General features: G+C 36.1%; 1 protein-coding gene across 4 annotated transcripts in view; it reads right to left on the bottom strand.

Moving 5' to 3' along the window:
• Positions 1–526: 526 nt before the first annotated feature.
• NCKAP1 (NCK associated protein 1) overlaps positions 527–26199 on the bottom strand; it is a 62166-nt gene continuing 36493 nt past the window's right edge. For all 4 annotated transcript variants that reach the window (XM_048308619.1, XM_048308620.1, XM_048308621.1 and 1 more), the window contains 12 exons: positions 25393–25524; positions 22789–23007; positions 22308–22438; positions 21802–21899; positions 17393–17486; positions 16684–16766; positions 16146–16226; positions 11180–11273; positions 9505–9621; positions 5687–5796; positions 2759–2848; positions 527–2168 (listed from right to left, as the gene is read on the bottom strand). In XM_048308619.1, the coding sequence (XP_048164576.1) occupies positions 2052–2168; positions 2759–2848; positions 5687–5796; positions 9505–9621; positions 11180–11273; positions 16146–16226; positions 16684–16766; positions 17393–17486; positions 21802–21899; positions 22308–22438; positions 22789–23007; positions 25393–25524 (1366 nt within the window). In that variant the 3' untranslated portion in view covers positions 527–2051. The remainder of the gene's footprint in view (positions 2169–2758; positions 2849–5686; positions 5797–9504; positions 9622–11179; positions 11274–16145; positions 16227–16683; positions 16767–17392; positions 17487–21801; positions 21900–22307; positions 22439–22788; positions 23008–25392; positions 25525–26199) is intronic.

Below are 26199 nucleotides of genomic sequence, written 5' to 3'. Positions count from 1 at the left end.
ATTTGTGTGCCAGACACCACATGTAAGGGCTCCCACAGAAACTACCAAGTCTAAAAGGTTCATGTCTAAATCTAATCCAACTGTGTCAGAACCAGCTTCTTGCAGAGATACTGCACTCATTACCTATTTGTCAGTGATTACCTATTTTCTAGGTTTGGTTCACTAACACCACAGACAGTGGAAATCTAGGATCTGAGACAAATGGACACATACAATTGTTTTGTATTTAAAAAGATTAAAGACACAAAATAGGTTATTTCTTAAACTGGAGTTTTTCAAGAATCCATCCTGAAAATAGGCATTGTTTTCCCACAAAAGGCTACATCATAATCAAAATCTTAACTGAAATCAGAACATTTGAATGTATTAGATAATAAATATTACAGACTAGAACTCTTATGTCTTGCATTCAACCTAATTACTTTATGAACAAACTTCTTCAGTATGGTACTAACTTATCAATTTAAAAACACTCCCACAGTTATAACATAAATTGCACAATTAGGAAAAATATAGATGTACTGTCTTACTTCCTTAGGACAATTTTATTCCAATACTTTTTTCCTCTGGACAGAGGAAGCTATTGTAACTGAGCACACAACAGCTCTTTCATAATAGAAAAAGTTACCAGCATGCACAGAAGTTGCACCAAGAACAGGGGCTCTATACAATGTCCAGAGCCTGTTGAGGAACACACAGCTTTTATACATCGGGGATTACAGGGCACAACCATCTGGTCAGCTTTCAGACTAAATGAGCCCATGCTATCCTGCAAGGCCAATTTGCATGACTGATAAAAGAGGGACTATTATACATCTTTCTCCGTCATGCCTGATGTTATGGTTTTAGCAACATTCGCCTGTTCTAGGATTATTTCAAGTTTCATACTTTAACAATACACTTATTTCTATGGGTACAACTGGGATCACTACATGCTATATAAATGCTTTTCTTGCTTTATTATGAAAAAATAAGATTTAAAGGATAATGGCACTAAACTGACACTTTTAACATTGCTTTTAATTCCTTCTTCCAACTTTTTACAAGATTCACTATTGCAAAAGCCAAAAGTTGAAGGATTAAAAGAAGTCTTCACATAAAAGCTCTAAGGATTGATATTTAATGAACTGTGAGATTTAAATCAATGCACAACAGCACAGTTAAACCTTAAAATACTAGGATAACATTTATATTAAAAATAATTCACCTACAGATAATACAGTCTAGTGTTTATTGTATGTTATGGGAGGTACACTTGAATTTCAAAAATTTAAAACATATAAAAAGTGGTTAAGGGCTAACATTCTATCAACATGTGATAAATGTGTAAGAATGTTTATTATACAGCAGGGTACAATGGTAGTGTTAATGCCAACAGGGCACCACAGAAGTTAGTTTAAAAAAATTTCCACTATGCTTTATACAAACACCACCACTTGCAGTTGTTTAAGAGTATTGGGAGAGGATTGCTGTCTGTAGGATAAGCAGTCCTACAACATTTTTAATGTTAGATAGTGTCATAGTATGTAGATCAGTGAATGCTTCAAAATAAAACTAGAAATGCTGCAATTACTTCACAGAAATGCACATCCAATATTTGTTTTCAATAAGAATAGGTACAAGTTTATAACTCTCCCTATATGAAATAATTTACACACAGATGAAAACTACTCTATCTAAAATAATCACTACATACATTTTTCTTCTGGGAAATAAACAAGCAATTTTTGTTTTGCATGATCAATATCAAAAAACATATAGCAGAAGTAGTATTTTTAAAACACAACTGATGCTCTGAAGTTAAAAAAAAAAAGAAAGGAATGAGGAAAAAATTTTTCAATGAATGATGAATGTGCAACCTAAAATCAACCAAGCTTATATTGTAGTACAACCATATTAAGAAACCACTGTTTAGGAATACAACTTTATGGAAAAAGTTTATAATTCACAAAACTGTTTGTCAGGCCATAAAGTAAAATAGCTCCACAGTTTACGGATTAAACTGAGGCCACACAGATGCGTGCTATGTCTTATCTCCAGTAAGCAGATACTTAGGCAGAAGATGTAACACTTTGTTTGTAGACAGCATGGTATGCATTTCTCAGCAAGACGTAAGGAAAACAAGACTCCAAGAGATCCATTGTCAGGAATGGAGACTCCTGCACAATCTGAAAAATACCAGAAACACAAGGTTTTGCAGAGCATCTTCTACTGCATGCTACTGATAATCTATTTCACGTAGATCCTTCCGGCCTGCATCACACCACCACTCACATATTTCACAGCAAAAATAAATTGCACCAAGTTTATAGTAGTATTTCTCCCCTACATTTAAACACACTGCTTCTCAAAGCAAGTATTTCGCTTTCCTATATAAATAGTCATCTTCCAAAAGATACTGAATACTGAGAGGAAATCCTCTGAGCAGAGAGGATTTTCTCCTACACACTCCGAACACTGCTTCTTAAATGTGACATTTCGTTTCAATATTGTATGTACCAAGTGAACAATGAAAATTATCTGAAAGCGTGATACAATGTTCTAAGCAATAAAAAGATGATGGCAAAAATGTGTGCATGCTGGGGGAATGAAAAAAAATACTGACATTAGAATGCCAGGAAGAACAAAATAAAAAATTATTTCCACTGGTTTGTGAGCTACAACACTCAAGGTGAGACCCAAAAATCCTTGGCTGAACGACGCAGTGTGGAGCCTATTCCTTAAGTCAGTAGCACAAATAAAACACACAAATGCTCACCATGTCTAGTAGTAGGTAAACAGATTCTCGGTTTCTTGTAGTAGTTTTGTCTGTCTCCTGGCCAATCTTCAGTAGACTAGACGATGCAAGCTACATAAAATGAGCATTTCAAAGGAATAAATAAAGCATTGATGAGCTGCTGCTATTTTGTTACACAAAGCCAATGGACTCTGTATTGTACTAATAATGACAAAGGAAAGCAAGTAATCCTGAGCACACGAACCACTGGGCTTTAGTCTCAATGTGCCATATTGGCTTATTCCTAGTAGTGTTTAATAAATGACATATGCTATTTTAATATAAAAAATGAATTAATTTATTGCAGAGAACTTTTTGTTGTAATCATTGGTTGACAATTTATAAAGTCTCCTGAAATCAGTGACAGAACTCCCAGGGGATCAAGATCTCACTTCTCTGTCCTTCCCAATATACATTTCAACTTACTGCATTTTTGTAAGGTTTAAAGTGATTGAAATTTTTATCATTTGAAATTTTACCCATTTTGTAACAGAAGAAGTTTTACTTCCTAAGCTATGTTTTTAATTGAAGAAATGTCATCCGAACTGCAAATTAAAAATATTTTATCAATATACCTTCCGTACACACTCACTTCATGGTTACCAAACCGTGCCTGGATAAAAAATATTCATAGTAGCTGTAATTACAGCTGGCATCTGTATGATAGACGGTTGTGTAAACCGGTGGTGTGATTAAATATGGAGTAGAGACTAGACAAGGTAAAGTCTTGTTAGTCTCTAAAAAGGGAGGAAATTATGCCTATTGATTTTTGTCTGGTTTTCTTCTATGTATTCTCTGTATTTTTATACATACATTTGGAGCTCTTTAGCCCATTGTATTAGTGCCTAGTTTTCCCAGTACTTTTCCATGCCTTTTCCCTAGGCAGAAAGCCAACACATATTCCAGAGCTCCAAGCCCCAGGGGGTACAAGGCCCCTGTGCTATCGTGATTCTTCCTGGCTACCAAGGTTGAGAACAACTCTTCGAGATACATTTTTATAAACAAAGTACAGCTAGTACCAAGGGGGGGGGGGGCTCTGGAGAAGGGGCCTGACGGGGGGGGAAGGTGGGGAGGGGAATTGCATCATCACTTGTCCTCTTAATTGGTGCTTTTTGTCACTCATGCTAATTTGCTAAACTTATAATAACTGTATTCACCCCATGTGGGTGGGCTTTTGTGGACATTCTTCCATAACTGTCCCTGGGGCTCCAATAAAGATCCACTTTTATATTACCTCCCATACTAATATTATCTCGAGTATGTTGTTTCATTTCTAGGTTGAAAAAGGCATCACCATAAGCAACCCTAGAAACTTCTAAGATGCACTTAGGTATTTACAAGCTCAGGATCACAGAATACAGTAAAATGCTTAATTTGTAGATGTCTTGATACACCGTGTTTTCATGCCTAACAGAAATTTGAAAAAAAACCCCTTCCAACTTTCAGATGTACAATCATCATTTAGGCCCTCACATCAAGCAATGGCAACATGCCTAAACCATGTTTACCAGAAAAGGATTTTAAATTAAAATACTAACTTCAAAAATCTAACTCAACACTCCTCTTGAAAAAACTGTCATGAATCAATTTTTAATATGAAATCAATATGCATACTTCAAAAGATACATAGTACACACTCATCAGCATTAAAGAACCTCCTAAGTTCCTTTCATATTTAATTAGCTTGGACAGGAAAGCAGATCATCTTCAGCAGCAATTTTTTTCTCAAGAGAAATGTTTTTCTTTCAGACTAACAGTAAGTGTTAAAATAGAAAGATTAACAAAATATCTGAACCATCAAGTCATAGTCTGTGCAGTAAAAGCAGTGGTTGGAAAGCAGTCTGTAACACTGAAAGAATGCAAACCTCATACCAAAAGTGTTTTTATCATATGAAACTATACTGGTTTCCTTCACTTGTCAAATGTATGCAACTTGATACAACCATTTCTCTTTCATGTTTTACAGCCAACAGTTGCATTAGACAAGGTCAATGGCCATAGGGTTTTTTCTGTTTTACAAAATGCAATGAATTTCCACAAGTGAAAGATTCTTTTAAGGAAAAAAAAAAAAAAAAAGAAAAATTGTTTATGTGAACTTCTAGTCATACAAAGTTACCTAAAATAAAGAGGGAGGGGCTTTTTCTCCACACATTTTAATGCCAAACAGAAAAATCAAAATTCACTCAAAATCAACAGTAATTTTTAAAAATTAAAGTGATGCTGCTGTTTTAGCCTTTAGTTTCCTTCAAGTACTGGCTAATTAAGAGCCATTTAAAAAATTTTATTTCTACGCAAGCAGCACACCAAAATGTACTTAAAACACATCATCATGACCTAAAGACTTCTGATTTTTTTTCTAAGCATCACTAAAGATTACAAGTAGCTTTCATCATCAATCTCCTCTGAGGCATAAAAAATTTCATCTTCCCAACTAGCCCTGTAACATGCTGCTACCTGGCTGTTTAAGAAGGGCAGGCATGTCAAAAGGTACAACACAAAAGCCACTCTGAAGTTTATTTTACTTTTTCAAAGAAAGTAACTAGCTAAAGTATCCACCACATCATGGGAAAAAGTCAGCTAGACAGAATTTTGATTTTATATGCACTGCAATTTTTTTTATTCCAGTCACAGGCCACACAACATGAGAAATGGTATGTGCTAAAATACTAGAGATTATACTGAAAAAAGTTATGACACTTGCACTGATTTACTCCTCTAACTTTCCAACCTCCCACAAAAGTGTCTATAAAGAACTACTGCAAAGTTTAATCTATGTCTGGACTTGTATATAGAAGCATATAGAAAATACGCTTCTCTCTTGTGCATCAAAAGCAGATTTCTATGAAATCAATTGCATTGCATCCCGAATCAACACTACATCTTAAAAAGTAGCAATAAAGTTATACATACAGCCAAAAATTCTTTAAGACGGTCTTCAATGCTTCCCTTGTGGATGGTAAATAAAGCCGCAGCAATCTGATTGATAGCTTTTGCCAAGCAATGAATGTTGTTGCAATGCCCTAAACAAAAACATACTCAAATCACCTCAGCACCATGTTGGAAAAGACAGTATTCTTTGGAAAATATCACCAAAGATTAAAGACACTTGTGACAATGAAAGAACAACTTTTAGCATCTTACACAATGGGAGTAAGGTACTCTTCCACACTGAACTTGCTATCAGGAAAGCCACCAGAAGTACAGATGTCCCTTCCAAATCCTAATGATCACAACAACCTGAGAAAGATACTTTTAGAAATAATGGATATATTGGATAATGGGATATATATAGTCTACAAAACTTCAGAGTGTTAACACTTGACTAGGCCAAAAAGACTAGATTTTCACAAGTCAATTGACCATTTCTTTCCCTCTGTCTAAATGAACATCTCATGCTTACACAGTAATCCTCAAAGAGATCTAGAGCTGCTCAAGAACAAAGGTGTTCCATTTCTGATTTTCATATGTAACATCTTGCCCAAAATTCACCCAGGCTTCAGAGCCCTAGAAGGTGGTTAAATGACACCAGTTTTCAAAGGGAGAACTGCTCCTCAGTAAGCCTGATATTTCTTCCAGGCAAACTAAGTTAAATATACCACTTTACAACAAAATTAATATACATTTGGGCAAGTATCTTGGGCAAGTGTGAGCACATGAAAAGGTCTTTGAAGGAGTTAACAAGTACTCAAGTATGCAAACACGCTGATTCTTAACTTATTTTTTGACCATTGTTGAGAACTGAGCTCATCTTTTCATTCAGCCATTTATCATAACTCCAAGTTCATGCTTGAATAGTGAGGTCAGCTGGACCCCATCACTCCACATGAGAAAAATCCATTTTTTCTCCATGCATATCCCTGTTGTTACTTAAAATTAATTTTAGCTGTCATTTTTTTCCCCGTTTACTCAGTATCATACCTCTCTGCAGCTCTTCACTCCTCTAATACCCTCAACAACTTCGCATGATATATAAATTTTCTCACCTCACTCTTCAGGCCCCCCATCCAGGTGGTCTGTGAATATGCTGACTAGTAGGTCCTAGTGAAGATCCCTGTGGATCTCCATCAGCAGGGCCCCCAGATTTGATACTCCAACTTTGTCTCCTATTTTTACATGAATATCAGTCAAGAAAATCTGTTCTGCTTAATTCTGATTCAAATTTGAATTTGTCTCTGAAGAGGCTCGTTTTATTCAAGTGACTTCATTTTTATGTCTCAGGCTGTAGAAAAAGCATCAACAAGGGAATTCAGCAAAGGAACTGCTGTCTTCCAACTGCTTTCAAGTATTTAGAAAAGAACTATGGCTCTTGCAGACTTGCAGGTTCTATTCTATCCTCTAGTTGACAAATTAGACCTCTAGCCTGGTATTTTACTAGCAGTTCAGATTCTGTACTGGAAACAAAAGTAAAGGTCTGTTAGACTTTGATCTGGAACTAGTGTAAGAAACAGACTTGATCTTGAAGTAGGCAGAGGGAATGCAGACATTACTACAGCTGTCCAAGCACTGTCTGTATTTGGGAGATATGTCTTGCCAGACTAGAAAGCTGAAACTCCTTAAAATCTGTGACTTGTTGATGGATTAATTCAGGATTTGTCTAGGGAATTTACTTCATAAAGCAGAATTTATTAAGTTCACATTCTGGAAATACCATTTATATTAAGTGTTTCAAGCCAGATGTTCTACAATAAGGGCAGAACACAAGAAAAAGTAGTATTATGCAAGGAAGGCAGGAATGACAAGGTCTATTCTGTTTGTTCAGTTATTTTTGAGGAGCAAACATATTTTATGTATACCTTTTGCTAGATTTTCTCTCAATAAAAGAGCCCACTCAGTAAAGAATTATGTAATACATAGGCCATGTCTCACAGAACCAGTAGCAATTCCCAATATGGGCTTATTTGAGCTCAAGATGTAACTTCTCTCCAGTCACAGTTTCATGTCATCTATTAACCGTACTTTAAGGACTCACTTTGAAACAAGGCTTTGCCTGACTTCATCAGAAGAGTTATTTAATGTAAATGAAACGACATAAACTGGAACATTTAAGCTACATGATATAAAACAGGCAGAAAATAATTAACTGTTGTTTCAGCCTGCTAAAAACAATGACTAAGAGGGTCTCAGGAAGAGACGAAGTTTGAGGAAGGCAAACCCACCTGAGCTCTAACCTGCTGGAGAACCTCTAGCTAGCCTGACATATTCTTAGCAATTAATCTGAAGAGGGGTAAATGTGAAAATATGATCACCAGTAAAACTTTCAGTACTGCCCCCCTGGCAAGCCATACAGATTTTGAGACTCTACAGATGGTAAGATCCTTTGAAGGAGAAAATGGTAGCAGAAAGTGCTTCCAGAGGATTTCTTCTACAAAACTGTAACTAGGTAATTTTTAAGAGATGTGATCTTACATACACATAAACAAGTTCATTTGGACTGAGTAAAGACAGTCAACCTGATTGTCGTCAAACAAGGAAGTTTCTACCCGTGCCCCTCACCAATCACATTAGATATTCCCTGCTCTTGCCTATATTCCAAGATTTTTATTCAAGCATCATGACTTGGAAAAAGCTTGCAAAGAGCAATAGAAATACTACGAGAGCACAAATAACAGGAAACAACTCTGTAAGTTACAGATTGTTATCCCCATTCATGAGAAAAAGCTTTTACCTTGAAAATTCTTAACTTTTCAAATCAATATTCAAGTTCTACTCATACATCAGATTTATATAACATTTTTCACAACTGGAGAAGTCTACACTATCTGTTTTAAAATGAAACTAGAGTAAACAGATCCCTAATCATTCAAAACTGAAGAAAAGACTGATTAATCCCATGTAAAACAACAGTCCTGGGTCTCTAAAAAACGTGATTTGCATACTACATTGAGTGATACACAAAGCTTTCAAAATTTTTGGTATTTTCCTGGTACTTAAAATTTTCAAAAGCCAGTTTACACTTAATTTGTGTGTTACAATTTTGAGCAGATTAAAAATAATGCAACTTTAAAAACTAGTTAGAGAAAACAAGCATCCCACTGAATGGAAGCAGTATAAACATGGTCTTTTATGTGAGTCATGTTATACATTACAAAGGAAATAGCTTCAACAGCCAAAAGGTGACTTTTGTATGTATTGGAACAGCACTGTCTTTTTTCAACTTAAAAAGAGAAAGAAAACTTCTGTGGATTACCTGCAAAGAATTTTAATGAGGCAAAGATTATTTTTTTAAAATAAGGAAGTTGAACTATTGTGTAGGAAAGAATTCTGTTCACCACTTACACCTTCCGGATTCTGTTTTCAAAACTCTATGCTTGCCAATATGAACAACATATTAAATAAAGACACCTTGTATGACTGGCCCAAGGCCAATGTAAAGATTACTAAAATATTAATACTTACGAGAATATATTATATTAGATAATAAGTGTCACACTAATTAATGCAGAACGTGTGCTCCAACACTTACGTTAGGACAAGACTGCCCCCTGCAGTGTCTGAACTTTTCTGAAAATTGCAAGTACCAAACTAATTTTTCATAGAAAGTTCTCTCAGATAAGAGTTATGTAAATGCTTTTTACAGTACTTTCAGAAGAACTTGCCTGAATTAAGGCTAATTTTTAAATCTGCTCACTATAAAATGTAATTAAATATTAAAGGTGAATGTATTCAAGACACTACAAGAACTATTGTGAAGACAGCATTCCCAGCAAATACTGAGGTGACTACATTACCTTCGATGGCGGGGCTATACTGAGACATCACACTACTAGCCAAAGTTGGCAAGGAGACAGCCACGAAGACCATTAGAAGGCAAGCAATTTTATATTCTTCTTCTGGACTAATGTTTTCTAAAAACAAAAATAATAAAGTTCTTTAATTACAGAAGTAATCTTGAAATATTTCCTTTTAGTTGCAGGTAGATTAGAATGTAAAAGGTTTGACCAAATTGAAATATAAAGCAAAATCCAACAAAGTCAGTGTCTTTATTGTGAAAGGAGGAATATTAATTTCAGTCTTGCCTAAAGACACAGAGTAGGGCTGCAAAATGTCCAGTCTGTTATCTAGGAGAATAAAAAGGAGCCGCTGCCATGCTATTACTTCTAATGATTTAGTTACTAAGTCTTTAATATGATGAGCAGACTAGTAAACCTTTCATGCTGGTATATAAATCCAGTTATTGCTCTAAGGTAAGAAGAGCTTCTCTTGCACTCTCCCTTTGGCAAGTGAGCAGAAGGTGATGGTGTACTCATGTCAATTCACAGTAAAACCTTGTGCCTACAAAAATAGCAGCATCATCACACATTAGCCTAAGATTAGTTGACAAAAAAGGCAACAGTTGGTGACATACAGAATTTCTCTCTATGAAAACTGAATAGAAGCAAAATATTTCAAAATCCAAAGCTAACAATCAAAATACAAGATCATAAACCATTATGAGAATATACAGAAATTCTGTCTTGTTTACCTAGCTTAAACATTTCATAGTACCACAATGAAAATAATCTATTTAAAATGCCATTTCAGATATCAGATACCTTACAAAGATATACTTCTGTATACTATACATATAATGTAGACAGAACAAATGCACTTTGGGTTGCTTTTTTTTAAGTGCACAAAGAAATTGTGCTTGGGACTTAAATTCAAATATTGAAATGCCCCTCTGTATTTTCCCCTCTCAAAATAACTACTATTGAAGCAAGAAAAAACAACTTAGGTAGCATTTAAAATATTCATGGTCTCATTCTAACATTAACTATCCACGACGCACAGAGGGGGAAAAAAGTAATGGAATGCTCAGTAAGGAAGATAGGAAAAAAAGCTGAACACCATCAAAAAACACTTAGGAGTCATTCATGTCTTTGAACATGCCAGAGTAAACAAAACTGAAAAGCTTAGACAGCAGTGCCTTAAAGCAATGGAGAGGAAGCATGATATATGCTAATTCTCTAACGTTTATTTTACTATGTTTTCCCTTGTAAACTTCAAGTTAACAATTGTAGGACACACTGGTAACAAAATATTGTGAAATTCATGAGCTGCATTTAGCTCTTAATGCTTACTTAGGTGACAGATTCATCACACATCTGTGCAACAGAACGGATCAAGTTGTTCACAAGACACTCGTATTGTCACTGTTCTTAAATTACAGCAGTGGTCACCATTAAATTCCTTCAACATCTACCTGTTACCGTTTTCTAGGTCAGCATGTCCATTCATACATATTTGAAAAGATTCTCAAGCTAACACCAATAAACAGCAGGCACAAGTAATTCATCCTCTTGTGCCATTTATGAAGTTTATTGAAGGAATACAAAGGAGTCAAGATACACAAGTTTCCTCCCAGCACTTTAAACACTTCTATTCTTTTTTTAACATTTATGTTTTGAAACTGGAATGTCTTACCTGATTTTTGGGAAGACAGTGCTACGACCAAGGCAGGATCAATCTCACAAGGCAGTCCAGCAGCTGATGATAGTTCATATACATTCATTGCCACCTGAGGACCAGAAGAAAGACAACACTGAATACTTCCATGTAAAGATGATGAAGCACAGTTTTTGGGGTCATGTTTAAAATGAGTTTGAGGCACTAAGGAATTTCAGAGATTTGGCAAACATTAGACAGAGACTGCAGGTTTTGTTTGCTTCTAACCTCCAATGAACAGCTGCGTCTGTACTTCGGGCTCTAGATGGTAATTTTGTTGTGTCAAGTCAAACAAAACTCATATACTTTCCTACATTACCTCCAAAGCAACACCCTGACTTCCAATTAGCTGTTTCTACATCTTTCTTTAATGTTCAAAAGAAACTAACGTATTTTCTCTACTACATCTAAAGTATCAGCTAACATCTACAAATAAAGCATTTTTAACCAAGAGCCAAAAGTCACAATCTGGTGAAAGAGAGTAATGCAGAAATCTTACAAGATGCAAATGTTACACAGATTCAGAGTTCATTGACTCCAGGCCCCAAAAATTACAGTTTAAGTGGCCACAGCACTTTGAGGAACTAAGAACATCTTAAAATGTATTCCATTTCCCAGCCCATCCCAGGATGTCTGTTTTGTTACCATTAACAAGCATTCAACACTGTTGTTTTCTCTTTCCATTTACTATTTCAACAAAGTTTCTGAAACCACAGTTCAGACGACTCTCTGCAAAAGCAGGTCTACACCAAATACAAATGAATACAGGAAACACTAGTGATGTCTTACTGACATTAGTATTCGAGAAGCATTACACTTTTCCCATAAATTTTCATGTACAGTTGAGCAGTTCCATGTAGTGAATACTGTGCAGACTATCCTTGTGTGCTCCAGCCCGGCTACCTGAGGGCAAGCTTTGGTATGAAAAGCATACAATGCTGTTTGTACAGTCCTACATGAAAAGAATTATAGGGCATGCTTTACAGCCAACAGGCTCAAAAGAATCATAGAATCCCAGAATGGTTTGCGTTAGAAGGAACCTTAAAGCCCATCCCATTCCACCCCCTGCCATGGGCAGGGACACCTTCCACTATCCCACGTTGCTCCAAGCCCCATCCAACCTGGCCTTGAACACTTCAGGGATGAGGCAGCCACAGCTTCTCTGTGCAGCCTTTGCCAGGGCCTCACCACCCTCACAGTCACGATTTTTTTCCTAATATCTAATCTTAAACTACTCTCTGTCATCTTAAAGCCATTCCCCCTTGTCCTGTCAGTACATGTACAGTGGAACAAATGTAAGCCTGTTTCTAAAAGCCTGTATAGACAGCTCAAGAATTTAATATTAAAAATATCCAAATAAAAGGAGAACAAAATCCCATTTTGACTGTCACCCCAAATCATAAGTTTTGGGAATAGTAAAATAAAAGTAACATTTCATAACAAGTATTCATTTCATCAACAGCTTTAAGACTGTTTATACTTTGCTTGGTAAATTCAGTACATAAGAAATTACTGTTATTATGTCCTAAAATATGCCCAATTGGGCAACTGTTCCAATCCACTGTACTAAACCTTATAAAGATCTTGATGTGCTTTTCAAAAAAAAAAAAAAAAAAAAAGTTGCCTTATTGTCCCAAAAGAAGACACTGTTACCTACAGTTGCTCAGCTGGGCCAAGAGAAAGCTCACACAACGAGCTGCTAATTGTCCACAGGGCTTAATTGTTAGCAGGCTCTAAGAACAGTTCTGGCCCTTCCAACAAGATGTTTCCAAGACAAAGCTCTGGCAGAGAGTTGTGGGGGAGTACATGTCAAGAGTTTCCAGTACTCTCAACAGGCACTATGGACAAGATTACCCAGGTCTGGCTCGTCCATGCACAGTCCTCCAACATTATCCAGACAAGCTGTGAACTCTCCAACAAGTCTACATGGCATCACGTCACACCATAAGACACGACATCTATGGTTGGTATCATGTGTACACCAGCATGGTGGAGTACACCCACAGCAGTTAGAATTTATCTCAGACACTTAAAACTAAAAAAACCACACACCAATGCACAAAATAGGTATATTTAAGAATCACAGCAGAACTACAGCAGAGACAGAGAAGGCCAACAGCCAAATATTATGTGAAGCAGAAGGCAACTAGGTAATGCCATGTGGCAAGAGCCAGACAGCAGCCCTCAGCAAGGTTTTATTTTGCAGTAGATAGCATTTCTTCTTCCATGCAATTATTCCAGTGACTGTAAATTACTCTGCTGACTTCCAGAAAAGAAGCAGCAGTTACCACACTTTCTCGCATCTGCTGCTACGAATGAATTCAGTAATGTCTTTGGAGGTCCACTAAACTGTTTCAATCAAATGATCTGTTACCATCAGCTTAAAAATGTTAAGGGTAAAATACTGTCTTCAATGATTACTGTTGCAGCCTTTATCCCATCCTACTTTTTAGCACTTCCTTGATACCAGTAGGTGAAAGATGCTTTCTGAAAAGATCAAGCAAAGTAAGCACTGAACTTCCCATCTCATCTCTTCCGGATGCTGATTCCTCAAGTTCAATAATGTATTGAACATGATGCTCTGGAGATCAATCATTTTCTCCACAACTACATTAGGAATTTTAGAAAGGCTTTTCTTGAGAGGTACAAAGGCAACTTGCATCATTTTGATATAATTTTTATCATGAGCTTGTACATTTGAAGTTAATTTTCCATAGCATTTCCACAGAATTCCTCTGTTGTGGTATGAATTTCAGTATTTTCTGGGACATCTAATGTGCTGAGGCCTGAGTAGCAGGCCTCGGCCAGAGCTGACTTACAAAATAAATCCTGGGCACTGTGTGAACACCATCAGTATTATTTAGCTAAAAATAGATGACAAAGATACACATGCTAGCTCTGTATAACCTTGTCTAGTTATCTGCAAGAAATGTATCATTTTAAGAAACTTTCCCAACTGACATGAATAGAGGCTTGTTTGTAGGGTATTTTAGGGGAAAACCCTCCCAGCTGAGGCTTGGGCTCTGGCCAAACCGTGGCCCCTGCTGGCTGGGACGTGTGCCATCAGATCCAGGAGTTTTTGTGCTAAAAATATCATCAAGTCACTTTGACTTGCTGATTTGGGCCTATAAAAGCTGCACTAACTTTTGGGGCGAATTTGGAGACCTCACCTACGGATGGAGGCACCGCATAGGATTTTCCCAGCTGCTGGGAAGAGTTCACCAGGTCCTCGCTGCGAAACAGGGCTCCTCAGCTCCTCAGCTCCACAAACTGTGGACTCTGGGTGATGGTAAAGTATTTAGGCAATTGGTGATGTATCTTTCTCAATCACTATCCTTTCTCTCGTATTGCAATAATTAGGTACATTACCCTGCTTATTTTTGCTTGTTGCTAAAGCCGAGTGCATAGTTTTATTGAATGTATCATTTTACTTCTGTGTTGCCTTTATATTCATAGTAAAATAAGACCATTCTTTCCATTGGTGTCTGTGTTCTTTAAATTGCCCCATCAATTGGCAGAACAACATCAGACATTCACGACTGGTTTATCAGCATTGCAAGTTTCAAAGAGCATGTGATTATATTTTGGAATGAAATAGTATACATGTAAAATTTCAATAATTTTAACTGAAAATGATCCAGAATATAACTACTGAACTGCGTTTTCTGAAATCATGAAGCCCACAATGACAGACTCTGAACTTTTAAAAGGAGGAGGATGTTTCTTATTTGATGAATTTTCATACACACAGAACTTAGTTACTTTCCTCAAGAGCTAACAGCAAAATGTGAACTTCAAGTTCAGGGACAACAACATATTCTGGCCCTTAAAAACCATACTTAGCTCAAGAGCAGATTTCTAGAAGTTGTTTCTGGAAAAGTTAAAGAGATGTATGTGGATACAAAAATGCTGCTAGCAAGGATTTTCTTGCTATTTTCTAAGCCCATAAGAGACTTTTCTCTCTCACAGAAGAGGTAGCAGCGTTATGTAAACAACCAAATACCTGCAGCCTTGAAAAGTCTTGTTTATAGTACAGTAGAAAAATATTTTGACAATGGATGTTTTAGGATTTTAGCCAATCACCCCAAGGGGTGGCTGATCCTTTGTCCAATTAGATTATGAAGAAAAAAGTCTATAAAAGAGTTTGTAAAATAATTAAATAAATCAATCTTGCTGCACAATTCCTGCCTGCTGGATCTTCTCCTCCCTACGGCTGAGGCACATGGTAATATACCTTAGGGTTCTATTTTTTTTTAATAGATGTACATTGTATATCCCACTGCACATTCTCTACAAATCAAACTGCTGCAATACCATTAAGCAGCTGAAATCCTTCACAGACTCCAAGTTGCAATAAGAAATTAAAACCCTGCTAGACGTCAGCTACTGTGCATATGTGTTCAGAAGCCATGTGATGTGCCAACAAGGGTTTTTGGATGGAAACATACTGTCATTCAGAACCTTACTTAAGCTGCTAACTTTTTTTTCTCAAGCATTTCATACAGTGGGTTCACAAAAATTTTCAATTTAAGGTCAAAATCAGACTTGTCGCTATTACATGCACAGAGCTCCAACCACATACAGAGAGTCCTTGAAATATTTAGTTTTACCAGTTGTACTGCTCACAGCATGAAGCAGCTCAGCATTCTTCTGCTTGTCATGTTTTAACACTTGATAAATCTTGTTCTTAAGTCTATGAAAGTTCTTAAATGTGATCACAGGCATATAGAGATTTGTGCTTATCCTAGCAGTTGGTTGAGATTTTTTTCCCCAGAACATTAGGAGGCTGCAGATCCACAATTACTAAGCTCTTAAGGGGGGGGGAAAAAAAAAAAAAAGGCGTTCTTTTTGTCTGGATGTTCAACACTAAGCATGAAAGCCTTGCTGCTTACATATTTTTGGTAAACTCCAAAACGACACTATCACCCCTTCAGTCAAACATTACCTTCATGTCAGTCTCTCTTGGAATGTGATCTTTGAAGTCCTCAATGGAACTTACAAGGAAAGGAATGTGGTAGGATAAGACCTAAGAGACACAAACACATACAAAATGAGAAAAATTACTTCCCATGTTAATCATCAGTTAGACACTACCATTACTTTACTGGGCTTATTTTTTATTTAAATGGGTTTTTATTTTACGCATTTGTATTGCTTTGTAGATTTAAGACATTAAAACCTAGTAAATGTTTTCAATAAAGAAGTGAAATAAAAGCCTTTAAAATGAGTAAACACAGAAAACATGATCTAAACAAAATTTGATGTTTTAATATAACAGTTCCCTGAATAGTACTCAAAAAATAGATTCCCTCACCCCAAGTTGCAATCTGAAGTTCAGTTACAACTGACTATTGCCATTTCACCCACATGTTGTCAACCTTTTAAGAGGTAGCATTCCTGAACAGTGACGCTTTAAATATTCTATCATTCCATTTAGTTAAATACAATGAAAATGATTCAGAACATATTCAGTTCTTTCTTACATCTCTAAGAGCTTCCTGTGCCAATGACCGAAAAGACAAGATAACACCAATAATTGTCATTCTCTTCAAAACACTGTCAACAGCTGAAAAGAGAACAATGAACAAAGTGCTGATGTTTATTGTCAATGTGATTGTTGAAGCTCAATTCTTCAAATAAGAGAAACAAAGTATTTAACAAAATATTGAAAACAGCAAGGTACTGAAACAATGGCATTCCTTAGAAGAGCCAAAATAACCAGTGCTAAAGCAGGTTTTTATAGCTGAATCCACAATGGGATTTTCAGTAGAAGACTATCACAGTTACCACTTCCTGGAATGAAACCTAGTATACAGTACTGGATGCTAGCGCTGGTTCTGTGCTTTCCTGAGTCCAAAATTGTCTCTTTATTGTAATTATTTTTTGTTTCACATTCTACAGCTATGTACCAGGCTTCCAGATTACTGCTGCTACAGCTACGTATTATCATCCCTGAAATGATGCTTAAGACTCACCACTAATATACTGCCTGTGCACTACATAACACTGAAATCTCACTTTGTACATGAGAAGACCGGAAAAGTTTAAAATGATCCATCAGTTTACATGAGCTCACATACATTTTGCTGCTTATGGATACTCAATACAGAGAAATTAATTTTTCTCATTTTATTTACAAAGGCAGATATAAAAAATAACTGTATCTTTAGTAGGATCTTGTTAGTTACTCACATGATAATCTTTTAAAGAGTGCTGCCATCTGGTCTGGCTTGTCAAAGCTGGTCCTCATTTGTGTTAGAACTTCAACATTCTCCACCACAAGTTTCTATAAAGAAGCAAGGATTCATGTCAGCTATAGATTTCAGCATGTTAACTGGATAAATGCCTGATTTAGGACATTTCAACTTGGCAGAAAAGCAACCAACCCTATGGAATACAGATGTTCTTAATGTGTTCTTAATGGGACGACTATCAATATTATCATCAGTCACTACTATACACAAAAGTTCTGAATCAAAAAGCAGAGGATTAGATACCTCTTAGAACACGATTTTTGTACTGAGCAATGTGTACCACATCTTAAAGCAAAGGAATGTAACTCAGTAAAATCAGACAATAGGTCCCTGTGCCACTCAGCTGTTTAGAAGAAAAGTATACATATTGCAATAAAAATGTAAATTCACAAAGTAATCAATTCTTTTGGATTGCTGCTTTCAGTAATTATGCTGAAATTTAATGCTGGTAAAATAGAAAAATGGAATCAAGAGTGGAAGTCAGATTAAGCCCTGATGCAGTTTACTTGAAATTTTCTTCCACTATAATATAAATAAAAGCAAAGACATACCTTCAAGTCCCAACACCATAGCCTGAAACAGTTAAACTCAAGTGCAGTAGTTTTCATGTCAGTTTGGGCAAAGGAAAGAAAATGTGTCTGTTTCTAATTTTTAACAGCTCTCATACATGCAACTTGTACCATTAGAGTAAATGTAACAACTTTCCCAAAATCATTCTCCAAATATGTATCAGTTTAAATTTAAATTACAGAGATTGCATAATCACATCTCTAAAATGTCAGATCCAAATTTCCTGTGAGCTGAGGAACTTCAGCTGTGCTAAGCTGTATTTTTAAACTCTCTTCAAGCAAAAAATAGGCAGTTTATTCTTATAAAAATATTTTTGCAGTCTGAGTGCTAAGTATCCTATTTCAGAAAGGGAGAAGTGATTCTCTCTTAGAGGACAATCAACAGCTAAGAAAATGTAGATCTCTTAATGTTCTTCTAACATTGAAGAAAGTATTTCCTTCTATTTAAAGAAAACTTCAACTAATATTTTATATTAATAAATATAAATATACTAAATGATATCAAGGTAAAAAAGAACTGAAGGATGGAGGGAGAAACCAAGATATTTTGGATTGGGGCTGGTCTTCCAAAGTGATTATCAATAGTTTTATTTTTCAAGTAGGTACATTCCAATCCATCTTAATTACCAGAGGCAGCAGCAGGAAAAATTAATATTCATCAAACATGTAGGCTACTCTAAGCTTGGAACATGATTATATATATATATATATATATATATCATAAAACCTAAGAGACATACCTGCAGGAACCTACTGCTAAGGATCCACGAAGATCTAACCTTTGACAGTTTTGCTAGCTGCTTTAATAGTTTTATTTTACTTCACTTCAACCCACACTGAGAACAGGGCGAAACATAGCATCTGGCAAGCAGGCAGATTAATTTTAAGAGTAAATATTCCTGTGACCACAGGAGGAGAAAAAACCAATACAATCTATAATGCTGCTATGAAATCAATGGTGGTCTGTGTTTACTCCCACTTTGTAGTAAGTAGCCTGTGCAAAGCAGATCTGTCCAACAACTACACTGTATCATGATCGTACTATTCCCATAAGATCAAGTCTATCCATAATCCACCTACTGTCCTTACTTTCTCATTTTTAGTGAAAAGCAAGGAAAGAAGTATAGAAAATGCAGCAAACTAACCAAGAATCTTTAAGGTCACTTCTCTCCTGATACCTAAGCTTTTTATATATTTTTCATACATTTGTAGTTTTGTAGATTGCTAATGCATGGTTGTAGATCCAGTACTTTTCCTACCCTTTTCCCCTAGATTTTAGAACAAATAAGCTAACATTGTAATACATTCCTGAAAGTACTGTTTAGTCTTATTGTCAGGAAGAGGGCCTACAAGAACAACATTTTGTTTTCCAACCAGAATCTGAGAAGTCATAACAAGAAGTGGGGCAAAGAAGCCCTTGGATCAACTCCAAGGGGCTGACCCAGAGGTGGGTTACTGGGGCAACCAAATCTCCTACCGGATGTACCTGTTAGATATCCTAATTAATTAACCTTATAAAATTGTAGAAATCCGGTGGTGAGTGTGCCCATCACCACTGGGACACCTGTAAGCTTCCAATAAAGGTCTGCTTTTCACTTTACTATTCTAACACTCTTGCAAGGGTTTTTTCTCTTTTGATTATAGGCAACACTTCCAACCCAAACTGTTCAACGACTATGAGTAGAGTGCACATATGCATGCACATGATGTACTTCTATGCTGAAAAGCCAAAGCAAGACTGGTTTGCACTGAAATGGACCATTTTAAACTAACTGATGTATCAGAACTTGGCATTTTACTTTAAATCCCTCAAAGCTCTCCAGAATGCAAGTCTGAAGGCAATAGCCCATGCATATTGTTACTCAGTCAAGTTTTCAACTTTCCAAAGGATAACCAGCATATCAATTTAAGATTTAAAAGGAGTAGGCTGGAATACAGTTCAAATAGTGACTTAAATGAGGCAATCTTCCCCTTCTTGCCCCAGTCTTAAACTTCAGATACAAAACTGACACCTGGTCCCACTTTGCAGGAAGCAAAGTAAGCATGTTGAACCCTACTTGTAATAAATTCCCTGTGCTCTCCTTTTGCTGCTTTCTTCTCCCAAACACAGATGCTTCTCAGTGCTCTCTTGCTAAGCCAACTATCTCAGCCAAAGAGATGAACATTTTATTACTTTGTTTTTTCCTCCCAATATGTAGTCAGGCACATGTGGATCTACATTATGCTCTGCTTACCCTCAGAAGTATCAGAAAACAATGGATTTCAGACACAATTTAAGGTTGCTTTAAAAAAATACATCTACAGTATAAACTGTGCTGATTTTGAGGAAATATGATGACCCGTCAGTAAGTGCACAAACAGTACAGCAACAAACACTTGCTGAAGGCCTTTGTGCTTAACTTGAAACATGACAGATGCCATTTTGTGCATAGCAAGGAGTTACAGAATTTAACTTTAAAACCACACCATTCTCACCTGGAAAGCCTTATGCTCTAACTCAAGAATTGGAATAGGCATAAGGAATCAATTACCCTGGCAGGCTGGGCACTCAGGTCAGGATTGCTGCATGCTCTTAAGCCAGCTTGGAAAGCATAAGCAACCCCTCTTCTAAAGCTGTGAGAGTGAATAAAAGGCTTCAAACCTTTTTATCATACATCTCAGCCTTTCAGCAGCACTGCAATTCAAGTGTTTACAAAGAAAACAAGATCCTTGAAAGTGTAACACAGGATATATTAAAACCACACACTTCTAAAGGTCTGGTATGCTGACAATAAATTGTTATTGAATAAAAAAAGGAACTTCCTTAGATCTCTTAGGTATTCATGTACTTTTTCATGCATGCATGAATAGTTACAAAATACAGCATGCATGAATAGTTACAAAAAATTCCTTAGCTTAATCAGTGGTTAAATAAACTGAAAATTACGAGATGTTACAACAACTTGGAATTAAATTTGGAAATGACACTAAAAGAACAAGTCATATGAAAAAAAAAATCTAGGTCAATTAGTGATATTTTAATAGTATGACTACTTGGAGAAAGTAGTATATATTATTACATTTATTAAAACCTCTTTCCAGAAAGAGTTGCACAGGTACCAAGTGGTTCCCCTGACACTGTTTGCTGTTTTGAATATACATGAAACTAATTTCTTTGACATGTCCCCATTTCCAAATTTTTTCATTGCATCAACTTTATTATTTGTCTGTGTTGCTGTAGATGTGAGGTTTATTTATCAGAACACAGACTTTTATAATAAATTGTTACTGCTGAGCCAGAGGGAAAGACATATGTAAAAATGAGGAAAACTAACAAAGAAAAAAGAACCTGAAGCCTTTCATCCATGTAAACTAAACAATAGATGCATACACACATCATTAAGAAATAAGTCCTTACAGAGTACTAAGATAGATTTGAGATTTTCCTGCAACATTTGGAGAGTCAACAGTCTTGGGTAAGGGCTTCACGAACACCTGGAAATCTTGAGAAACATTTCTCTTCCCACTGATGATAAAGAGACTTGACTTCTAACTTACGGTATCTAACACAGAAATGAACAGTCTGCATAAAGTCCTGAACATTCAGCTGTCGAAGAATGTGGGATACACACATACTGGCTGTGCAAACTTATTACAAAAGAACAGTAAAATTCTCAACTTCATAGGTTTGATGCAGTTATTTTAAAAAGATGGCATGCAGAAACATAGGTATTAAATATGCTAAAGGAAGCTTAACCAGAAAACTACTGCCTTCCCACCCACCAGTTTCCAAGGTTACCTTAAGCTCAGCAACCTGCGAAGAGATGTGCCACATCAGACTTTCACTTAAGAACTTCATGCCATACGGTCCCAGAAGTTCAGAAAGGGCTCTCATTTCTGAGAAATAAAAGAAACTGTTATACTTCAAACATTCCGCCTTCATTTATTTGCAGCCCATCATGTCTCTAGCGTGGTGTTTTAAGTGCAAAAATATTTTATCCCTAAGTGTAACTTTAAAGACAAGAATTTGTATGGTAGTAGAATTGAAGCAGTAGTCACCAACACATAATATACCCATTTCTTTAGCTTAAATGCAATGCTACTTTGACCAAAAATAGGAAAAGTGAGGCAAGAGGCAGCATGAATAAAAAGTACTTAAAATACTACTGAAGGCTAACAAATGTTAACTCTAAGACTTAGCTGTTATTTCAGTAACATTTGCTCTGAGAGTTACTGTTATTCCAGTAACTCAAGCAATACAATAACTGTCCTTCACAAATATTGAGTAGAAATACCAAAGTTTACCTGATATGTCAGAGTATTCCTCAGCATTAAATGTCAATTCATTTTCTGTAGGCAAATTCACAAATGCCTTCATGGCTGGGAAATAGGCTATGTGACCATTGCTGACTTGCCGTAGCAAAGTTTCCAAATACCTTATCAGAAAGGGGAAAAGTTTTAGATGAAAAGGCACATGTTCATGGATACTCTATATAGATGAAGTATAGTTGTGTGACAAGGGACAACAAGGCTCATAGACTGAAGCTTTATTTTCATAGTTCAACTGATGCCTGCATTTTACTCTGTATCTTGTCCCTATAAAAAGTGTCAGAAGTTTGCCAACAGGCAAACTTTAAACTGCTTTTAACAGGTATAGAGAGAAGTAAACATGTGATGTTGGAAACTTAGCAAATGACTCCACTTCTCCAATTCCAGATTTTTCATTAAACAGCAGTAACAAAAAATCTCTAAAAAACTTGTAACAAGCATTCATATAATTACTTACCAATTTGTGTACAGACTGGTAATGGTTGGCTCACCATGACTATCTAAATGCTGGGTTTGCTGAAGCAGAACATTGTTGAACACTCGTGTAATGTCGATCTGGACATAGTTTTCTATTGACTGGAGGACTGTCATATAGGATCTTACACTGGTCAACAGCTCTGAAGGCTTTGCAATCTCCTGGGTTGCTTGATTGTACATAGTCATTCCAACAATTGACCTTTTAGAAACAAAAGGATTAGAAACAAATAAATTCATTTCTTAGTAAAAATTCAACAAAGAAGGAACTCTAAAGATGATTTCATATCCACGGAAATTCATAGAATCATAGAATGGCCTGGGTTGGCTTAAAGACCAGCTAGTTCTACACCTACCCCCCCCCCCCCCGCCATGGGCAGGGACACCTTCCACTAGACCAGGTTGCTCAAGAACCCCATCCAACCTGGCCTGAAATACTTTCAAGCATGGAAAATATTCATTTTACTTGAATACTTCTCAAATCTGCAACTACAAAACTCTAATCAATACACATACTACATTGTCACTTTTAAAAACTCTTTTAGGTTCCAAAGACAGCTGTATCAGTGGTTCCAGCAAAAATTTCATGAGACTAAGAGAACTCACCAAGTACTTTTCAAAGAAAGCTTTTTTCCCCCTATCTCTCTCTCTCTCTCTATCTATCTATCTATATATATATATATATGAGTGATCCACACTGTGCAAGGCTTATGTAACAAATATTTTGGAAAATAAATTAACGTTGACATCTTTTAAAATGAAGAACTTCTGGGAAACGCAAGAGCAATCATGTATTGAAGTATTCAAAGCATATTAACTCAAAAAATTATTTCACCAAAGCTGCTGTTATAATTTTAGTTTGAAATATCTTTAAAAAAACCAAACAGCTATAGTGTAGTATGAATTGAAAAATATATCCAATTTATACATTAAGTAAATAAATAGAAATCCTATTAATGAAAAATACATCTCCCTTTAGCTAACACAGTGGTTTCTATCTTTAATCAAGGAGTCAAGAAATTGCAGGACATACTTTAATTTGTTCAAATTCTCACTATAAATAAAACCAGGCTTCTAATAACAGATGTTCATAGGCTAGCTTTCAAGCTTGAACAGAACTGCATGAAGGACTGTATATTCTATTTTAACATACACGGACATGGACCTTACTCAGTATGTCACTGGAACCAGATCCTCAAACAAACTTTATCAGGGGATCCTTAAAAGCGAAGTCTTCTTAGTAAATAAATACTTGTTGTAGTGTTTACTTTAAGCTTATAATGGTCTCAGACTTTAAGAGCTAAGCTTTTAAGTAGTATGTACTTTTCAAAAGCAGAACAGGAATTAAAAAAAAGAAATCGTTAGATCACGACCTTCATCGTGAGTTAGTCTGGAGGAGAACACCACATTATTTAAAGTAACTTGTTGCTTGGACATATGTAAGTAAGTATTTTCTACAGTTTGCTTCTGAGGCAGTCTCTTATCTTAAAATAAATTCAAAATTGATACAATAACAAGATTAAACGGCATAATAATAAGCTCCAGTCCAATCACACGTGACACATAGCAGTTCGAAACAGTAAACAAATCCTAATAGTGAAACACAAACACTGTCTTTAAAGGAACACTGCAAACCTCTGAAAGAAATGCCACTTGAAGGTCTGAAAAATAATTAGAAATTGAATATCTATTCTGCTCAGCTAACAAGTTTCATTTCTTTCATGAAGCAAGAAGGAGGAAAGCAGTCTCAAAATAATGTGCCTGTTGCTTCAACCCCAGTTTACAAGCTGACCTCCCCCAAATTAAAATAATAAGCCAACAGTGGTCTAAGTTCATAAACCTGAAGAGCTGACTTCTTAAAATGTCATGAAGTTATCTTCACTTTTATGCCACCATATCTTATTGATGGAATGCTCCAGTGACCTAATATTATGTCTTGATGATTAAACTGATTAAGCCTTATACCCTGCTTGAAATATATAACTAGTAATTTTTGGTATAAAATAGTAGGATAGATGGCTCATTTAATATGAAGTCCTCTCCAGAAGTTGCCATTTGCCTATTTCTGTAAAAAATTATGAGAAGATCAAGGTAAGAACAGACAGCAACATCAAGCATCAACACTTTTTATAAAAAAAAAAAAAAAAAAAAAAAAAGTAATTGCACATATTCTCAGTTGGCTTTGTCAGGTCTTGCCTTCTGATTTTTAGACTTCCTTTCAGCAAGGCACTGGACTCAAACACTTGAAAACAACCCAGCACTGTGCAAAAGAATGGTGGGAATACATGTCTTCATAAATACCTAAAACCAGTCATCACCAGCTCCTACAAAATACACAGGACTGGGAATGCAGGATCTGGCTGTTAAATAGATTATATGGATTTCAATATATTTTGTTTTAAAACAGGAACTGACTATTGTGTATGTCTGCATATGTACCTTAATCATTGAGCTGGAATTCTAGTCATGGTTTTCACAATCCACCTTTAAAACCTAGTTTAATGTAGTAAGTACACAGTATTTCCAACATAAACTAGCAAAGGCTTATCTTGTGTATCAATGCTTCTAACTCTACAATATTTCTTACTTGGTAAAGCGGATTTCCAGGTGAGATGTCAAATATTCTCTTGGGGTAAACGTATGTTCCCAAACCACCATGTTTGGTACATAATTGATAGAGAAGCAGAGCTCAGAAAGTGCAGTATGCAGTTTGTCCAGGCTTTAGAATAGACAAGAAATTAAGAAAAATATTTAATATAACGTAAGTGTATATTATAATGGAAGGCACATGCTGAATGGATAATGCCTCAAAAGGAGGTACAGGTCTAACCCTTCATTATCATGCTCTGCTTTGAGGCATTTTTCTAGCATATTTAAAAAACAGTATTTTGGCCAAGAACACATCCTACAATTACATACTGATCTGCATTGCATACAGTGATATGAGATTTATTTTTTTAAGAGATAGATATATATATACACATATATGTTCCCCCCCCCCCCCCCCCAAAAAAGACTAGACTGTTAAAGTGACTTTTCCCTAACTGAACTAAACAATACAAATAATGTTTCCTAGTAGGCAGTAATAAAAACCTAAAAATATTGGGGGAACGAATCTTAAACTAAGTTCTTCTCCATCAACCTCTCTAATCTTTACATTTCTCTGCTGTTTGGTTGTTCCAGCTGTAGCAAAACCACTTGCCCCTCTTCAGTAGTGTGTGAATTTAGGCACCCCCAATCACAACACTTCCCTTTTTTTAGCTTACTTCCTCTTCATACTTTTATCACACTACCATCCTGATCTCTGATCTCTCCTTACACCTATCTTATAGCCATTCCTACCCTATAATCTCTTACACCCCAAACTGTATTTATTGACCTTTCCTCTTACCTC

The sequence above is a fragment of the Corvus hawaiiensis genome, chromosome 7 (genome assembly GCF_020740725.1).
Source record: "Corvus hawaiiensis isolate bCorHaw1 chromosome 7, bCorHaw1.pri.cur, whole genome shotgun sequence".
Taxonomy (NCBI): Eukaryota; Metazoa; Chordata; class Aves; order Passeriformes; family Corvidae; genus Corvus; species Corvus hawaiiensis.
This window is presented reverse-complemented; position numbering and strand designations above follow the sequence as displayed.